The 19,895-nt window shown below is 47.3% G+C and overlaps 1 protein-coding gene across 3 annotated transcripts in view; it reads left to right on the forward strand.

Moving 5' to 3' along the window:
- Nucleotides 1-19,416, forward strand: part of LOC143297268 (transmembrane emp24 domain-containing protein 4-like) — a 65,680-nt gene extending 46,264 nt beyond the window's left edge. For all 3 annotated transcript variants that reach the window (XM_076609529.1, XM_076609520.1, XM_076609539.1), the window contains 2 exons: nt 7,668-7,814; nt 19,262-19,416. In XM_076609529.1, coding sequence (XP_076465644.1) covers nt 7,668-7,814; nt 19,262-19,411 — 297 coding nt within the window. In that variant the 3' untranslated portion in view covers nt 19,412-19,416. The remainder of the gene's footprint in view (nt 1-7,667; nt 7,815-19,261) is intronic.
- The last annotated feature ends 479 nt before the right edge of the window (nt 19,417-19,895 follow it).

Genomic DNA, 19,895 nt, shown 5'->3' on the forward strand with positions numbered 1-19,895 from the left:
GAAAATTTCCTTCTTTGAGGCAAGGAAACAGGTGGAGGCCGCGTCGCCTAGGACGTCGTATGCCTCTGTCGTCAGATCCGGGACGGTGGACGTCGCAGTCCAGACGACGTCCACAGGAACGCAGACGGACGACTTAACCGCCTCGTCGGAACCGTCGGCCTTGGGTGGAGGCGCTGTGTCCACCCCTTCCCATCCTGCGCGGCAGTCCTCAGGGGCTGCTGGGCGGGAGAGAAAAGCCTCGGGCGGAGGCACGTTGTCCGCCTCCCGCCCCACCCCACCCCCCGGCCCCCCTCGCCCCGCCTCTCGTCTGCCTGGCCCTCGGGCTGGCGGAAGTGGCCGGAAGCCCCCCGCACCTCCAAAACTCAAGGAGGGGAGGGCTGCGGCCACGGCGGGATCGGGAGGGGCCGAGGTGGTGGATATTCCGACCCGGTCGGAACCCGAAAAATTTATGTCAAAGAACAAATATTCCATCCTGGCGGACCTTGAGCCACCGCAAGTGGAGGAGCAGGGGGTAGCGATGGAATAGGCTGCTGCTTTATTTTTTTTAAAAAAAAACCTTTTTAATGGCAGTGATCCACTGGAATATCCGGGGATTCTATGCCAACTTCCAGGAACTCCAGCTGCTTTGTCGTGCTTTGAAACCTTCAGTGCTGGCACTGCAGGAGACTCTGCAAAGAGATGGCAAGGTTTTATCTCTCTCTGGTTTCAACTCCGTTTTTAAACCCGCTCAACCGAAGCAAGAGGGGTTGACGGGAGGTGTCGCTCTTTTTATTCGAAAGTCCCTTTTATACAGTACAGTTCTTTTAAGCACCCCTTTACAGGCGGTGGCAGTCAGAGTCACGCTCGAGAAAACCATCACTGTCTGCTCTCTCTACCTTCCCCCTTCCGTCCGTGTTCTGAGGCAGGACCTCATGAACCTGGTCGACCAGCTCCCACGTCCGTTTTTACTGTTGGGCGACTTCAACGGACACTCCCCGCTCTGGGGAAGTGAGATGACATCGGCCCGAGGTCTTCTCTTAGAAAACCTTCTCTCTGACATGGACTTGTGCTGTCTTAACGACAAGTCTCCCACTTACCTGCATCTGTCCTCTGGAAAGCTCTCGTGTTTAGATCTGTCGGTCTGCGATCCATCGTTGGTCCTGGACTACGAGTGGAAAGTGCACGACGATCTGCACGGGAGTGACCACTTTCCTGTCGTCCTCCGCCCCACAGATGGAGAAGGTGACTCTCTGCCTGACCGCCTGTACTACGACAAAGCAGACTGGAGTTTTTTTACCACCAAGATAAGAGCGGAGCTGCAGGAAGAAACAGTATTGAAAAGCAAGGACCCTGCTGACGCTCTGACTCGGATCGTTTTAGATTGCGCCAAAGCAGCAGTCCCATCGTCTACCTCCAAGCCTCAGGTCCCTAGAACGCCCTGGTTCAACGCGGAATGTCGGGAGGCCCGCAAGTCTCGGAAGAGAGCGCAGCGACGCGTCTTTCGGAGACCGGAGTCCGATAGCGTTCGAACCCATCAACAGCTGAGGGCAAAAGCCAGGTATGTTTTTAAAAAGAGCCAGAGGAAGTCTTGGAGAGATTTCTGCTCTTCCTTAACCTCCAACACACCCAAGAAGAAAGTGTGGAGGGTTTTAAAAAGAATTAAGGGCAAAAACGCATGCCCGACCTTCCACCATCTTAAGCTTTCAGACGCTCTGGTCACAGAGAAGAAAGCAGTTGCCAATTTGCTTGCCTCCACAATAGAACAGAACTCGAGATCTGCTAACAAATCTGCTCGCTTTCTTAAAACCAAAAACCTGTCAGAAAAAACACCATGTAACTTCTTTTCCGACAACACAGAGAATTACAACCTTCTTTCACAATGAACGAACTTAAATCTGCCCTTCAGACCTGTACGGATTCCTGTCCAGGAATGGACGAAGTCCATTATAAACTCCTAAAGCACCTTCCCCAAACCTGTCTGGACACCCTGCTTAAAGTTTATAACCACATCTGGGTCACAGGCTTCTTTCCACCCTCCTGGCGGAAAGCCCTCATAATCCCGCTGCCGAAACCGGGAAAAGACCCCTCGAACCCCTCCAACTACCGCCCAATTGCACTGACCAGCTGCGTCTGCAAACTGATGGAGAAGATGGTCAACGGTAGACTGATGTGGAAACTAGAGACCGACGGCCTTCTGGCGAAGGAACAGTGCGGTTTCCGCAAGCATCGCTCTACCGTTGACCATCTGGTTCGTCTGGAAACCACGATAAGAAATGCTTTCGTCAACAAACAACATGTGGTGGCCATATTTTTTGACCTGGAGAAAGCTTACGATACCACGTGGAAATTTGGTATTCTTTCCGACTTGCACAAGCTCGGCTTCCGAGGACACCTGCCTCAGTTTATCCACAATTTTTTACAAGACAGACAGTTCCAGGTGAGAGTCGGCACCACCCTGTCCGACATTCACGAGCAGGAGCTGGGTGTCCCGCAGGGGAGCATCCTGTCGCCTGCTCTGTTCAGCATCAAAATTAATGACATCGTTCAATCCGTTCAGAAAGGATCGGACAGCTCGCTGTTCGTGGATGATTTTGCTTTATATGCAACCGGCAGCACGTACGCCAGCATCCAGCGACGGCTTCAGCTCTGCGTCAACAAAATCCAGTGTTGGGCAGAGGAGAATGGCTTCACATTTTCGTCCTCCAAAACTGAATGCATCCACTTTCATAATTTTCGCCAATTCTATCAGGACCCTGAAATCCGTCTGGGAACATCCACCATCCCGGCGGTCAAGGAAGCCAGATTTCTAGGGGTCGTCTTCGATCAGAAGCTGAATTTTCTCAGCCACATTAAACAGCTGAAAATATCTTGCCTAAAAGCCCTGAACATCATCTGAGTTGTGGCACACACGAACTGGGGTGCTGATAAGAGGACTCTCTTGCACCTCTACAGAGCCCTGGTCCGGTCCAAACTGGATTATGGAAGTGTTGTATACGGCTCGGCCAGACCGTCCTACCTGAAACTGTTGGACCCTGTACACCACCAAGGGCTCCGTCTCAGCTTGGGTGCTTTCCGCACCACCCCTGTGCACAGCCTGTACGCAGAGGCGGGGGAACCGCCTCTTTCCAACCGCAGACTGAAGCTGACCCTGAACTATTATTTGAAATTGTTCTCTGAACCTACAAACCCTGCTTACGACGCTGTATTCAACAACCCTTTCGATAAGAAATTTACAGACAACCCAAACTGCATACCTCCTCTCGGACTCCGCATTCAGCCGCACTTAGAAAAGGCCGATCTGGATGTCGGTGGCATCTCGGATTTCTCTAAGTTCCCTGACAGCCCTCCGTGGACCTTTACAACACCTGAGGTCCGATTCGATCTGGCCTCGTACCGTAAGGACACCACCAGTTCTCTGGCCTACAGAACCTACTTTTCGGAACTGTGCCACAAATTCCCCACTTTTCAAAGCATCTTCACTGACGGTTCCAAGTCAGAGGACGGAGTCGCCGCATCTGCGTTCTGTCCCGCCTTTCCTGACCAGCCCTCATCGGAACACATCCTGTCTGACAGCTCGGTGTACACTGCGGAACTGACCGCACTGGTTCTGGGGTTAAAAATGGTTCTCTCTTCGAAACAGAAGAGATTCATGATCTTTTCCGACTCCTTGTCAGCCCTGGAGGCGATCGCCTGCAGGAATTTCACTCATCCCAAACTGCTGGAATTTTATGAAACTTTTACTCTCGCAACGAAGAAAGGATACGAGGTTGTGTTGGCCTGGGTTCCCGGACATGTTGGCATTCGTGGTAACGAAAGGGCGGACCTGCTGGCCAGGAACGCTGTAAAGAAAGAATTGTCCAGATCCTTGGTACCCTATACAGACATGAAGCGGAAGGTCAACACTTACGTTAAGGATCTTTGGCAAGAGTGGAACACCCAGACGGACAACAAGCTCTTCCAGATCCGTCCGGACCTAAAAGAGACCCTCCCTTCGGGGGTGAAGAACAGAAAGGAGGAGTCTGTGCTGTGCAGACTGCGCGCGGGGCACACTTTTTTTACTCATTCTTACTTGTTGAAGGGGGAGGAGGCCCCTCGATGCATTCCCTGTGACGAGCCTCTCACCGTGAAACACATGCTCCTTGACTGTTGGGATCTGCATGACGTTAGACGCAGACATTACACGGCGGTTTCTTTGAAGACTTTGTTTCGTGATGTCCCTCCGTGGGCGCTGATGGACTTCTGAAAAGAAGTGAACCTTTTTAACCAGATTTGAAGGTTTTAAACTATGGAAGTTTTCTTTTTAACTTTGGAGTGGAAAGTTTGAAGTGGTGACTCGTTTTAATTGGTTGTTTTTTTATCCTTGTAGTAGTTATTGACGCGGCGATAGCCTTGAGATGGCCTTAGTGATTGGCGAGGCTCTAAGCACCATAATTTCATTTCATTTCAAGGTTTTTTCCGCAGAGTCCGCCGGATCCAGTCTTCACATGCTTGGGTAGACAAGCCCTAACTCACCGAGGGTTTGAGACCCGTCAGCTACCCTCACCTAGTTTAGCCAGCCTGTCAAAGCCGTTGCCCGGAGGTTGGGCGCTGCCACATGCTAGCAGCTTCTTGGACCCATAAGTGAGAGCTGGGTGCTGGTGGGGACCAACAGAGGATGAACCACTCCCGGAAGAGCGTGACAAGCCCCCCTCTAGAGTTACTACTCCTCCCGTGCAACCCCTAACCCCCCCTTTGTGTGTATACGCAAGCAGAAAATCAAATACGCACATTAACCCTTTCCTTCTGATAACGGTAGCAGCTGGCACTGCTCGCGGGCATGCAGTGCCTCGATGCGTCCGGTGCCGGCAGCGTGTGTGGTACTTTTCCATCATGTGCTGACGCCGTGACTATGCTCAACAGGCACTAAAAGTTGGTGGAAAGTTCCCTACTATAGTCCAATAATCTGGCATCGCTATTTTTGGATGCTAGCACCACTTCCATTCACAAAGAAAGGAGGGAAACTGCGTGTGGAGAGTTGTGAATGAAACTGACCGATTTTCACAATGGCGTTGTCTGCATGCACCAGTGAGTTCGAGGACTATTCAGCGGAGGAATTAGGTCTTATTTTAGAAGAAGTGTCAAAATATGATGCGAATGAAGAGTGTGAAGAATTAGAAGAAGATTCTGATGTGCATTTAGGTTCCGATCAAGGAGAAGAAAGTGGTGAAAGTGATCCCGAGGACAATGTGCCACTCGCTGCTCTGCAAACCACATGGTGACTGGCTACTCAGCCTACCAACATGGCCACATTCCAGCAGCCGACAGGCCCTGCGCATTCACTGCCAAGCACTGCCACCCCTCTGGATTATTTTTTGTTTTGTTTATACCCATCACATTTTTTCAAGTTGCAGCAGAAGAGACCAACAGATAAGCAAGCAGCCCGGGGCACACCTGACCCCCTATGGTTCGAAACAACACCTGATGAAATGCGGGCCTATCTTTCTGTGCTGATCATGATGGGGATCAATCGTCTGCCACGTTTGTGGTGCTACTGGTCAACCGACCCTCACTTCCGGAATAACTGGATCAGCAGTGTCATGCCCAAAACACGTTTTTTTCAAAATCAACCAGTACTTTCATCTGCGCGACACATCAAACACACCTGCACATGATCATCCCGACTATGACCCCTTGTACAAGGTGAGAATTTTCATCAACATGATTCTTCCTTTGTTCCGGACCAACTACCATCCAGGTCGTGAACTAAGTATTGATGAGGCAATGATCGGGTACAAGGGTCGGATATTTTTCAAGCAGTACATGCCAGCCAAGCCAACCAAATGGGGCATCAAGGTGTGGGAGATGTGTGACGCCAGGACAGGGTACCGCGTTGCATTTGATATTTACACCGGCCGTGCAAGTCGCAGAGACACCACCATCAGTCTTGGGCCTGAAGTCGTTCACATGTTGGCATCACCTTTCTACCATCAAAACAGGCACCTGTATTTTGATCGTTTTTTCACCAGTGTCCCCTTGATGACACACCTGGCCAGAAATGGGACATATGCCTGTGCCATTGTCAACGTCAACCGCAGGGGGTTACCAGAGGAGGTCAAGACTGCCAAATTGAAAGAGAAGGGAAAATTGCTGCAGATGCAGAAGGGCTCGCTGATGGCCACAGTCTACAAAGACAACCGTCAGATCTACCTTCTCAGCACTGACCAGCCACCAAGTATGACGACAGCGGAGGACAAAGTGACGCCGACAGTCATCGCCAGCTACAACAAGTACATGGGTGGCGTTGACAAGTCAGACCAGTATCGCGCCTACTACCCTGTTGGTCATCAGAACAAGAAATGGTGGCACTACATTTTCCATTCTCTGGTCAACTTGTGCATTGTCCAGGCCTTCCTCACCTGGGAAGTGTCACCTCATAACCCAGTGAACAAGACCTATGACCACTTGATGTTTCGCGCTGACATTGCAGAACAACTTCGCGCAGGATTCACCTCCAGGCAGCGCAAAGCAGGGCGCAGCAAAGCAGTGCCAGATGCCCCCATTGCCTTGGCCAGCATCGACCATCACAAGTTAGAAAAGATCAAAGGGAGACGTAGGGTCTGTCGGCGGTGCATCAAAGACGGTCGCAGGACAGCAAAGGGACGAGGGGTAGAAACATCGTACACTGTGTTCTTTCTGCCAGGGACCTCTCTGCTTCCACAGGAATGACTATTTCCGTGATTACCATGGACAGAATGTGCCTCAACATTAGGACAAGCTAGCATGTTTTTGTTTATGTGTGTGTGTGTGCTTACCTGTAGTTTTGGTGACTCTGTGACAGTTAGCAGTGACACTCTACTCACTATCCTTACTGTACAGTAACATATTGTGTGCATATATAAACAGATCTGTACAAAGTGCTTAGAACAGTGACATAAGAGCAACATGGAACTGTGCTTGAAATTATCTCCAGTAACTCTTCAGTTGTGACAACTGACACTAGTTGTGTGACATTCTTTGGATTACCTGTGGGGACTGTACTGGGAGACAGGAGACAGATCATCTCAGGTAGGCCGCGGCTTCATTTCACAACACTAACGTGCATGTGCATGGAATAACTGCATGTTGGTGTGCTGTATTAGAATTGTCATCATCGCATGTGACATATTTGGTGACATTTTGGTGACAGAGACACGACCTTTCACATCTAGACACACAGAATCTCGCTCACATGACAGAACAAAGCCTCATGACCATACCTGCCGAATTTCATGACTCTAGAGGTTTATTCTTGGTTGTGGTGAAGCGTGAACTATACATACCCATTTTGAGGCTAAACTCACCAAAAGAATCCAAAATCTAGGGGAGTTTGGCCTCAGAGAATCTGAATACAAGAGGGTTAAAGATCCCTTAATCCATGTCAGCGTTTGATGGGTCATGGAAACAAGAATATATCCAGCATGCACACCCCCGAAAGCGAAGTATGGCTGCCTTCATGGTGGGGTAGAAACGGTCATACATAAAAGCCCACTCATGTACATGTATACAAGTAAACGTGGGAGTTGCAGCCCACAAACGAAGAAGAAGAACAAAAATATTCATTTATTTGAGTGAAAAATGTGGTGAAAATAGTCATGTAAAAAACAGTAGCTGACTTTACATAGAAATCAATTTTATTATAGAAAACTGAGGAGGAAGATGTGTTTGTGTAGCGAGTTCACCTGCACATCTCGGTGGGGGAGCATGCTGTGGACTACAAGCAAGTACAGGCCAAAGACAAACTCAGTGAACTTCAACTTCGTATTCGACAGCTCCTTGACCAGGTGGAACAAATTGTCAAAGAGCAAAACTACCAGAGGGTAGGTGACCACTTTCAGCCTCCATGTTTTCTTTTCAAGTGTTACAGGTGGGTTCAGTCTTACCATTATTTTTCAGACATGAGAGTTGTAGGCCTTTAGATGCCCCACTGTAGGTCCCTTTTAAAGATTGTCCCTGTCCTATTTGGTGCAGGCATGAACTTAACCCTTTAGCTGCCAGGAAAATAAGATTTAAGTGAAATCTATTTGCCAGGGTTTTTTCACAAAAAAACAGGTATAAATTTTCAAAAAATTCTGTGCTCTTTGTTATTTGAGAAAGACCCATAAAAGTATATATTTTCTGAAAGGTAAATGAATAAAGAATACAAAGCATATGATGTTTTCCCATTTTATATATTTTAGTGACATCAGTGTTTTGTTTTTTGTCACATTTTCAACTTGTTCATTACAAACATTAGTCAGGTAATTTGCACTAAAATATCATATTTTCTGGACAAATGGATATCTGCACACACAAAATCATACTAGAACAACCACAATAATTTTTTTTTTTTAAAGAGATAGATACACAATGCATTGTAACTTCTCCAAGTGATAATATGGATGTGAGGCCACGCCCCCTCAGTCTCCACCCCACTCCTTTTCACCCCTCTCATATGATCACTTTATCCAGTTCTCATCAGACCACATTGGCTGAGTGCCAAGAAAATCACTCACACTGTGTCCTGCTAGTTTTGTCCCGGTTAGTTTCTGTCGTCTGCTATGCCTGTATAGCCTGCATAACTCACTGATAGTCGTATCTTGGCCACTCTCTTGATTGTTCCCATTATTTTCTATCAAATCATCCTATTAATGTTTATCACTGTCTTCTCCTTCGAATTTACGCTCCAATTCTTTCTGAGCATTAGCTAAAGTTCGCCACGATCGCATGTTTTGAGCACGGCTTCAGTCCGACATTTTGTTGAGTGAGCGAGGAAAGGAGCCAGGCAAAACACTGTGACAGTGACACAACCAAAACGTTCAAATAAAGGACTGCCTCATGACATAGATGGTGTTTCTATGAATAGAATCTAGAAAGATTCCCCAAGGTAAAGCGACCAGAATTTTTGTCAATGAACTGAATGCAAACCAGGGAAAAGTCAGAATATTTCGATGACGAGTTATCTCGTCATTGTGGCAGCGAAGCGTACATGCTTGCGATGATGAGTTATCTCGTCATATAGGCCGCCAAGGGGTTAAATTCAGGTCCTTGAATGCCCTACTGTAGGTTCTATTCAAAGATTGTCCCTGTTGTGTTGTCGCTCAGACAAATAAGAAGATAAACACATCTCATGTGTAATGAAGAATATATTTGATAACTAAAAATAAACAAACTAGACTGTCACCTGCTATGGCCCTGACCGTTGTTTTTCCTCTGCCACCCTCTATATGCCTCAAGCATGAAGGAACATAATTCTAATGTCAGTTACTTTCGACACAATATTCTTCCCCACCTTTGAATGAAAATTTTCCAATTAAGTGTTTACAAAATTAGAACATGCATTTAAACGCAAGTTAAGAGTTAAAGTATGTCTTTGTTTGAAGTGTCTGTTCTTCACATTCAAACAAGAGGACTGTTCTTTAGGGTTTCACCTTCATGAATGAAATTGTATAAAATTGATAAGAAACTTGCAATGAACAGGAAGTGAATGATGAATGTTCATCATATTATTATTTTCAAATGTTTTCTATTACTGTTTAGGTGAACTTGCTGTGTCTGTAAATCTTGCGTGACTTATAACAGTAACAGAACAAAATAAACAACAAATATGACTTGAAATATTAATCAGTTTATGTTTTAGTTGTTGTATGATGAATTCAGGACGTAATCTTGGAGGTATTTTGGTGTTTGGCGTATGTGAGTGGGTCTTTTGAGTCACTGATGATGAGGCAGGCTTGTTGACTGATGTATTTTGTGTAGGACTATATGTCAGTGTTCTTGGTGAAGATTACGTTTGAGGATTGCAAGGCGTTGCAACTTGTGTTTGTGATGTTGAATTTTGTGTGGGTTTGCAAAGTGTATTTGGAAGAGATCTGGGCGACAGACAATATCATTTTCTTTTAGTGACTGTCTTTCTTCTTTCTCTTACTCCTCCTCCTGGGAAATAGATGGCTGTATCAGTCTGAAATGAGAGGAATTCTGTGTGATTTGTATAGGGCCTTGTTGCACTGTGATCATTGAACCTTTCATTTGGGTAATTTTGTATGGGGTTGTATGGTTGGTTGTGTGAATATGTTGATTGGCTGTTTCACCAACACTTGATTGCCAGTGTTGAATTTTGAGGGACAGGGGTGATGCTTCACATCAGCATATGTCTTCATCTTGAACTTGGATGTTGAGTCATTGTGGGCAATTTTGTCATGTATTTGACTTGGGGTAGGAAGAGTGGTCTGAGGAAGTTCAGGCAAGCCATTGCTCATTTTTCGTCCCATCAGCGCCTCAAATGGGGTCTCACCAGTGGTGGAGTGTGAGGTGCCTCAATAGAGATGGTGAAATGTGGGTAGCTGGGACTTTCAGGGGATGTTTTCAGCGATGGATGATCTCATGTGGGGTTGTTTTTTTCAGTGTTGCCATGAATTTTTCAGCTTCACTGTTTGTTTCAGGCCACATGGGAATTATTTTCCTATGTTCAGTGCCAAGACTGGTAATGAAATGAGTAGATTCTTTACTGTTGAAAGGTGGACTGTTGTCTTTCTTGAGTCTCTTGGGTATTCCTTGTCAGGAGAAAATATTTTCCAGTTTGGAGATGACACATGAGATGATCTCGACTGCTGAAAACCAACTGTACTCATCAATGACAACAAGAAAGTAGTCACCAGATGGAAATGGACCAGCAAAGTCCATGACAAGTGAGCTCCATGCTTCAGATGGTAGAGGGGTAGGCTGCAAAGGTTCACGGTGTGAAGGTCCAGGGTAAGACGCCTGACATGGTATGCAGGATTTTACTGTGTTTTCTACAAGCTTGTCAATGTTTGGAAACCACACCTTTTCCCGAATGCACTGTTTAGTTTTGACAATTGCTTGGTGGGCAACTGCAATGACTTTTCTTTGCAACGAAACTGGTATGACAAGGTGATGACCTTGAAGGATGAGACCATCATACACAGACAGTTCATCTCTGAATCTTGCATCTGTGAGGTTTCAGTTTCTCTCTAATTTCTGGTCTGAACTGCAGTGATCACTTTCTGAAGGATTTTGTCTTTTTGCATGGCATCACGAACTTCATCAATTGTTAATGATGTTGGAACTGCATTCTTTATGACATAGTTCACATAAGCTTCACTGGCATTTTCTCTTCTGGGGATGGTATGAGGGTGACGACTAATGAAGTCAGCAGGATTGAGCTCATTTTTTCCTGGTTTGTACTAGAGTGTCAAATTGTATGGCACCAAATGTAATCTGGCTGTAGTAGGTTTTCTGCTTGAAATGTTGCCAGGGAGAGAGGTTTATGGTCTGTGATGACTGAGAAATCTGCTCCATACAGGTACAAATAGAAGTATTCAGCTCCATAGACCACTTCAAGCATTTCTTGGTCTGTGAATATTGTTTTTCTGTCTGTCATTGCATGGCTAGCATAACAGATCACTTTTCCTTCCTGTGTCAGTATGGCGCCAAGACCAACTGGGCAAGCATCGACCAGAACTACTGTTTGCTTCTTCTGGTCAAAGTAGGACATCGCATGAGCGGTTGTGAGAACTTGCTTGAGTTGGTTGAATGCTTGCTTTTCTGATGTCACCCATTTCCCCACAGAATCCTTCTTGGTGAGGTTTCTCAGTGGTTCAGTAAGTGTTGCATATTTTGGGATGTATTGGGAAACATATTGGGTCATATCAAGAAATGACCTGATCACTGACAGATGTTGGAGGTTTGCTGTTGATGATAGTTTGAATTTTCTCTGGGTTAGGTGACACACCTTTTGCATGAAAGACATGACCAAAGAATGTCAGATTATTAACAGAAATGATGCATTTTTCTTTGTTGAGCTTCGCACCACTATCATGTAGCTTCTGTAGCATTGCTCGCAAACTAGCATCATGTTCTTCTTGGCTTTTTCCATGAATGATAAATGTCATGGCTGAGTTTTTGGCACCAGGAATATCAATCAGCAGTTCTCAGATGGCATTTATGAAAAATTCTGCATCAGCATTGACTCCAAAAAGCAACCTCTTGTTGTCCATTGTGTGTAGAAAATGTTGTGATGCACCGACTCTCAGGGGCAAGTTCAAGCTGATGGTATGCACTTGATAAGTCTAGTTTGGTGAAAACAGTGGAACCATTTGGGTCTGCAATCAGATCATCGTTTGTTAGTATCGGGTGTTTTACTCTTTGTTGACTTTGTTTGCTTCTCTCATATAGATACACTATCTGACGCCACCAGACTTCTTTGAGACAATCACAGTTGGACTAACCCAGGGAGTAGGACCCTCAACTTTCTCAATAATGTCAGCCTTCTCGAGGCATTCCAGTTCGCATTCAGCGTCTTTTCAAACATGGAAAGGGATGCATCTGTGTGTCTGGCCAACAGGCAGAACTTAAGGATCAATGTGTAATTTGATTTCCACATCTTTGATTTTTCCTGTTTTGCCATTAAATAAAGTTAGAAAGTTATCAAGAATGTTTACAGCGGTGTTTGACAAAAAAGCACACTGGATGATGTATAGACTAGTGCATGGGCTGTTTCACGAGAGCGTGGAGTGATGGCCTAGAGGTAACTCGTCCACCTAGGAAGTGAGAGAATCTGAGCACACTGGTTCATATCCCGGCACAGTCACCAGTATTTTCTTCCCCTCCACTAGACCTTCAGTGGTGATCTGGATGCTAGTCATTCGGATGAGATGATAAACCGAGGTCCCGTTTGCAGCTTGCACTTAGCGCACGTAAAAGAATCCACGGCAACAAAAGTGTTGTCCCTAGCAAAATTCTGTAGAAAAATCCACTTTAATAGGAAAACAATTTTTTTTTAAATTGCAGGCAGGAAAAAAAAGGGGGGGGTTGTGCTCTCAGTGTAGTGTCGCGCTCTCCCTGGGGAGAGCAGCCTGAATTTCACACAAAGAAATCTGTTGACAAAAAAGAACGATACAATACAATACAATACCACTCAGGAGGTTACTGCCATGTTGTGAATCAGGGTGTCTCAACAACATAAAATTTCGCATGTGTACATCTATCTTTGTGATAAGAAATTATTGAGAGCTGGACAATACAAGGTCTTCAGAGAAGAAGCCCCCTCCCCCACCCATCTCAGTCAAGTGTTTTGGCCCTTAACTCCTTTCACTCTGAGGGGGCTGGGCTGCACCCAGGTCGTGACTCCTGGATGCTTGTGTTGCCGCCTTTTTTTTTCTTCCTGATCCTCAGCAGGGTGGTTGCCACTTCAGGACTGAGTCACCTTTTCTGGCAGACATTTAGACCACTGAGCCATCGTATGCCTAGTTTGAGTAGGGAAATTTAATCTTTATGAAGTTTACTTTCATTCCTTCTCAACCAGGTCCAGCTGGAACTCTTTTCTGTTGCTTCTGCCATTGCATTGAGAGCCTGTGTCTCTCTGCCAGAAATCGACAGCAGTTACATGAGGCTGTAGGCAGATGTGTTCACAAACCCTCTTGCACCAATCTCAGTGGTGAGGAATTTGACTTGGAAGCCAGATTCTCTCAGGGTGCTGGCTAAACTAGAATACCTCTCAGTCTTGTAGATGTGGGCTTCCTCCATTTTGCTTTCGTATGGCACAGTAAGCTTAATCAGAATCGCTTGTTTCATTGTCTCGGAGTGGAGTACTATGTCAGGTCGGAGTCCTCGCACTGGGACTATACAGCGTAGGGGTGCGTCCACCGGGTGGCGGAAGGGGGAGCCCTCCCTTTGGGGGTTGCACCAAATGATATGGAATAAGGTGCCGTGGACCCACATAGTCTAGGAGAAGGACAACTCTGATTTCAAACCTGGGCAGATGGAGTCCGTTAGCCTCAGCAGGCAGTCCTTCTAAGAGAAGGAAAACTCTCAAGAGAAAACCCGGCCAACTGTAAACCGTTACCAGAACAGGAGATCACCAAAGACGGCGCCACAGTGGCCTCTCTAAGGGGCGTGATCTAGTCAAAACCGGCTGTGCACGCACTCTACGACACATGGCTACACAGACAATGCTAGACCGATGTGGTGTCGTCTTCCTGGACCATGGCCAGGGGAGACGGTGCCGGGCCCTCAGCCTCAAAGGGGCCCATCCACAACTACTGACCACGGACGCGATGCTTCTCAGACTCTTTGGGGAGAACAGATTGGAGCACATAGGCAAGCAGCACTTCGTATCGTCCACTGGAATGCGGAAGGAATACAGCACAAGAAGGTTGAGCTCCAGCGGTTTCTGCGTGAAAATGCGATCGATGCATGTTGCATCCAAGAGACTCACCTCAAGAACACTCACCGCTTTTTCATAAGAGGTTACGAGTTGTTCAGACAAGACCGAGAGAACAGACCAAAGGGAGGCCTCATCACCCTGGTAAGAAACAACATCCCAGCGGCAGAGACCCAGAGTTCTGGTCAAGCTGATCTCGACACAGAATTTCTAGGAGTCAAGTTGGTGTTGCCAGGCACATCAGTGACAGTCCTCAGTGTCTACTCACCTACAAACCAAATACAGCTCGACTCTATCCTCATTGACTCCCACAGCTGAATCATCACAGGAGACTTTAACAGCCACTCACCCAGCTGGGGCTACCAAGATCTCAACAAGAAGGGAGAAGATGTGGAAAACTGGGCAATCAGTAAACAGCTGATCCTCGTCAACAGTCCAGAAGATCCACCTACGTGCTACTCACGAGCATGGAGGACCACAAGTACTCCTGACCTGGACTTCGCAACAGAAAACATCCATAGCATTGGCCAAAGGGAGGTGTTGCCCCAGCTTGGAGGCAGCGACCATAGGCCAGTGATCATTACAGTACAGAGACATTTTGAAACCCATCCCACCAGGCTCCCAGCAAGCTGGAATTACAAGAAGGCAAACTGGGACCTGTTCAAGCACGAGGCAGACAAGAGGACTTCTGCGCTGACACTGTCGCACCACAACATCAATGAAAATGCCAAGAAATTTAATAAGGCAGTATTAGACGCGGCGCAGGCAGCTATTCCACGAGGCAAACGCAGGAACTACCGTCCCTACTTTGACACCTGAGCTTGACACCCTGCACAAGACCCTCATTGAAGCCAGGGACACGATGGAGAGCTCCCCCCACTGACGAAAATGTAGAGACACACAACAGAGCGAAAGCTGCGTTCATAAAGGAAAAGCTACAAGCAACACGCAAGAGCTGGCAAGACAAGACATCCCCCCTGAACATGGAGACAGACATGCAGGGGCTCTGGAAGCTGACAAAGAAACTGAACGAAGACAACCCCAGCAGAGGCAAGACCGTAATCGAGCAGGACAACCAGCTGAAAAACAGAAAAGGCTGCAGCCAACACCTTTGCAGAACTGTACCGAGAGGAGAGTATGATCCACATGTCCAGACAGCGCATCAAGTAGGTACGAGAGGAAACCACGAAACTTATGACATCAGACCCACATGGCATAGATGACAGCTGTACGAGCGAACCATTCACCATGAAGGAGCTGAAACAAGGCATTCGCAAGCTGAAGCCCAAGAAAGCTCCGGGGCCTGATGGTGTCACTGGTGACATGCTGAAGCACCTGGGACCAGCATCCAGAACAGTGCTGCTTCAGATCTTCAATTACAGCTGGACAGCAGGAGTTGTGCCTTCCATCTGGAAAGAGACAGAGATCATCCCGATCCCAAAGAAGGGAAAGAACAAGAAGGACCCCCACAGCTACAGACCAGTCAGCCTTCTGAGCTGTGTTGGCAAGCTGCTGGAAAGGATGGTCAACCGCCGCCTCACCTTCCTCCTGGAAACACAGAACATCCTTTCACCTACCCAGACCAGCTACAGAAAATTGTGAAACACAGAAGATCAACTAGCCCTCCTTGTCCAGGACATCGAAAACTCTTTTCAGGAGAAGAAGAAGACACTGGCCGTGTTTTTTGACCTGTCGTGAGCGTTTGACAAAGTGTGGAAGAAGGGCCTCATCCTGAAACTTCTCCAAGGCGGTGTACGTAGCAAGATGTACATGTGGATTCACCACTACCTCTTCGGCAGGACAGCAAGGGTCAAACTAGACGGCTTCCACAGCAGAAAGGTCAAGCTACGTGAGGGTGTCCCCCAGGGAGGAGTGCTTTCCGCAACATTGTTTCTGTTGTATATCAACGACATCAGAGACAACATCACGAAGCACGTCTCCAACAGTCTGCACGCAGACGACCTGGCAGTATGGACATCTGCTGAACACACCAGCACGGCCTCCTACCGGCTTCAGGAAGTTGTCAGCAATATCGCCACATGGACAGAAGACTGGGGCCTTGAGCTCAACACCACAAAAACCAACGCAACACTCTTCTCTCTCCACCGCCAACGAGCAAGTCAAGCTGAAGCTCCAGGGACAGGTCTTGCCCCAGACGGATATACCAACATTCCTGGGCATCAAGTTGGACACCCGCCTGACCTGGAGGCCCCAGATTGAGGAGATGGAGAGGAGAGGCATCCGCAAGCTAGCCCAGCTGAAGAAGCTGGCCGGGACAACTTGGGGAGCAGACAGCAGGCTTCTCGCCAGGGTCTGCATGGGAGCGGTCAGACCCACCATGGAGTACGCCTCAACCTTGTGGGGCACAGCCTCCAAGACCAACAAAAGCTGGCTCAGCAAAGTCCAAAATATGGGACTACACCTAATACTTGGAGCCATGAGGTCCACGCCAATCCATGACATGGAGAAAACTGCTAACGTTGAGCCCCTGGAGAGAAGACGTGACCTGAAAGTCCTGATGCAGGGAATGAAGCTCAGAAGACTGCCCTCACACCACCTACACCACAGACTGGAGCAGCCCACCAAGAACCGTCTCAAACGTCAGAGCCTCAACCACCAGTATAAAGCACTCAGAGCACAGCACAGCGATGTTCTGGCGGCAAAAGGGGTCTTGCTCTGACCTTGCCTTGCCTGACTGGAGGCTTGACCAAGAGATAGAGGCCACCATCAGCCTCAGTTCCTGGCATCACCACCAAAGACCAGCAACCAGCTACTCTCAAGATCCTGACTCTGGCCATGATAGAGGAGTCCTACCCAGCCAGCTCCTGGACCCATGTATACACAGACGGATCAGCGGAGGAAGCCACACACAACGGAGGCAGTAGTGTCTACGTCAGATTTCCCGATGAAGAGCACAGCAGCATCGCATTCCCTGGAGGAAAGCTCTGTTCCAACTTCAGAGCTGAAGTCCTGGCCATTAAAACAGCAGCAGAATTCCTCTCCTCGTGTGGAAAGCCCCTTGGCAGCATCCCCATCTTCACTGACTCCATGCCCACACCCCAGGCCCTTGACTCCCCTGATCCTGGTCCACTGATCCAGTCCCTTAAGGCCTCCCTCGCAACCCTTACCCAAATAGCCCCAACGACCCTCCAGTGGGTGCCTGCCCATGTAGGCCTCCCAGGCAACGAGCGTGCAGACCACCTTGCTAAGGAAGGAAGCCAGTTCACACAGCCAACCGTTCCTGCCATGTATGAAGCAAAAACTCTCCTCCGCAGCAGATTCCGAAGAGGCTGGGTCACCCTGAATGGAGGCTGCCAGGCACACCAGGATCCCATCAGGACACTGGAGAGGAGACACCAGACTACCATCTACCGCCTTCGCACAGGACACTGCGGCCCCCGAGCACACCTGAAGAGGATTGGAGTGGCAGCCACATCCCTATGTGATTGCGGCCAAGCTGACCAGACCCCATCCCATATTCTCCAAGACTGCTCCCTGTATGAGAAGATGTGGCAGCAGTCCTGGCCTGGGGGTGCTGACCTCAACACCAAGCTCTGGGGGACGGTAGCCGATCTTCGCCAGACGTCCGAGTTTGTGGTATCCCTCAGACTTCGACCCTGACTGCGTAGCTGTCGAACGCAAAAGAAAAGAAAGAAAGTTGTCTCGGAGTGGAGTACTATGTCAGGTCTCATGCTGCTCTTGTTGAGGATTTCCAGGTGTTTCTTCCCCTCTGGTAGGTCAACTGTGCATTCCCAATCTTCTGCACCATCAGGCAGCCTGTGTTTCCGGGCTTTGGATGTTATAGCTGTTCCTGGTCAGACTTTATTGCCTTCTGCAGAGCAGAACTCTACTAGAACTTCTGGTGGTGTATGTGCTCCTTAGACAAGGCTCACCACCTGTGCAATTTCTTTAGCACTTGGTTGTGCCTTCATGTGTACCGTCGTTGGCTCAATGCCGCTTTGCATGAGCTGAGGACATGTTCCACTGTTTGTTTGCCATGGCAGAGTGTGCACGCAGGGTCCTCTGCTTTCCCCAATTTCACCAAATTTGCATTCGAGGGAAGGGGGTCGTACACAGATCTTAGGATGAAGCTGACCCTCAGAGGGGCCATGTTCCACATGTTGCTCCAGCTGAGGCTCCTTTGGAGTGCATTTCCCATGTTGTCCACTGCTCCTACTGGCCTTGCTGGACTGCCTTCTGGACTCCTATCATCCTCTTCCTTCTTGATCTCTTGTATGATCATGTCTCTTTTTGCTTTCCCCCTTGCCTCAGACCACCATTCCATCTTTGTCAATCCCAGGCCCTGTCTGTTGTTTTGGGTGCGTCCAATTATTTCCTTCGTTTTGAGACTTTATTTCGCTGTACTGACTGCATCCCTGACTTGCCATTTTCTGCCAGTCTTCAGCTTGGGTTGGTCGGATCTCACAATACTGTTTCCCTACCTGGTAGTCTTCGACAAGGGATTTCAGAGGTTGCCTCAGCTTTGCTTGGCGACGGTAGAGTGCCACGTCAGTGAGACATTTTGCAGAGGCCACAGGTGCTTTAGTATCAGCATAGACTGTAGGCACCAGGTTTTGTATTTGCCAGGAAGGCAAATGTAATGTCTGCAGACACAGAAACCTTTGACAGTAAGAGACACTTTTGATTCATATGCATATGCTGTTGGGCATGGACCTTGAAGCTTTGCATCAGAACCTATCTTTGCATATGAATCTGAACTAATAACATTAGAACTTCTTGTTTGCTGCAAAAAAACAAAAACAAAAAAAAACCCAAACAAAAAAATTATCCTCTACACCTCTAACACCACACTTTCTTGCAATCATCATTCATGGTGAAGTGAGATTCTTCATCATTTAGTGATTTGCACAGCTAGTACAGGGTGGTTTTGTGCTTGACATTTTTAAATGAAAAATTAGGTTGATGAAAAAAAAGGTGTCATTCTTCTCCTTTTTTTGTTTGTTTTCTTCTTTTTTTCTTTTCTTTTTTTTTCTTCTTTTTTCTTTTTCTTTTTTTATTATTATTTTTTTTACATGCACACACATAGGCACATATGTATTGTAATTAATTTCAATGGACTGAGCTTAGAGATACTGTATGTTTCAGTATCGTGAGGAACGTTTCCGCCTGACAAGTGAGAGCACCAACCAGCGTGTTCTGTGGTGGGCAGTTGCACAGACTCTCATCTTGCTCCTCACTGGCTTTTGGCAGATGCAGCACCTCAAGAGCTTCTTTCAGGCCAAGAAACTGGTCTGATCTCCCACCTGCTTGCAGCCATCACTTTATATTGATCCATAGTGATAGCCTGTCAATAGTCTGTGAACTTCAGTACAACTATAAGTTTTCATCATTTTATCACATCTTAACTGCCACAGCAAGTTTGATTTTCTTTTTAAAAAAAAGTTGCAGTCAAACATGATTATTGCCTCCTGTTATTGCATCAGTCATGACAAAGAAAGAGAATGCTTCCACTTGTTTGCAAGCAAGTTAGAAAAGACATGGATGCTGGTTTGGCTGTAAAGATCCATTGCTGGAAAAAATGAAACGAAACGAAACGAATTTTTATTTCACGAGGGTAGTGGAGTAAGCACAACTGCTTTTTTACATCCAACCTTCAAGGGCAAAAAAGAAGGAAAAGTGGGGGAAAAAGAAAGAAGGAGAAAAAAAGAAAGAAAAAAAAAGCAATGATAAAACACTCACACAGACACACACGCACGCACGCACGCGCGTAGATCATTTA

Source organism: Babylonia areolata, chromosome 2, assembly GCF_041734735.1.
Source record: "Babylonia areolata isolate BAREFJ2019XMU chromosome 2, ASM4173473v1, whole genome shotgun sequence".
In the NCBI taxonomy this organism is placed as follows: domain Eukaryota; kingdom Metazoa; phylum Mollusca; class Gastropoda; order Neogastropoda; family Buccinidae; genus Babylonia; species Babylonia areolata.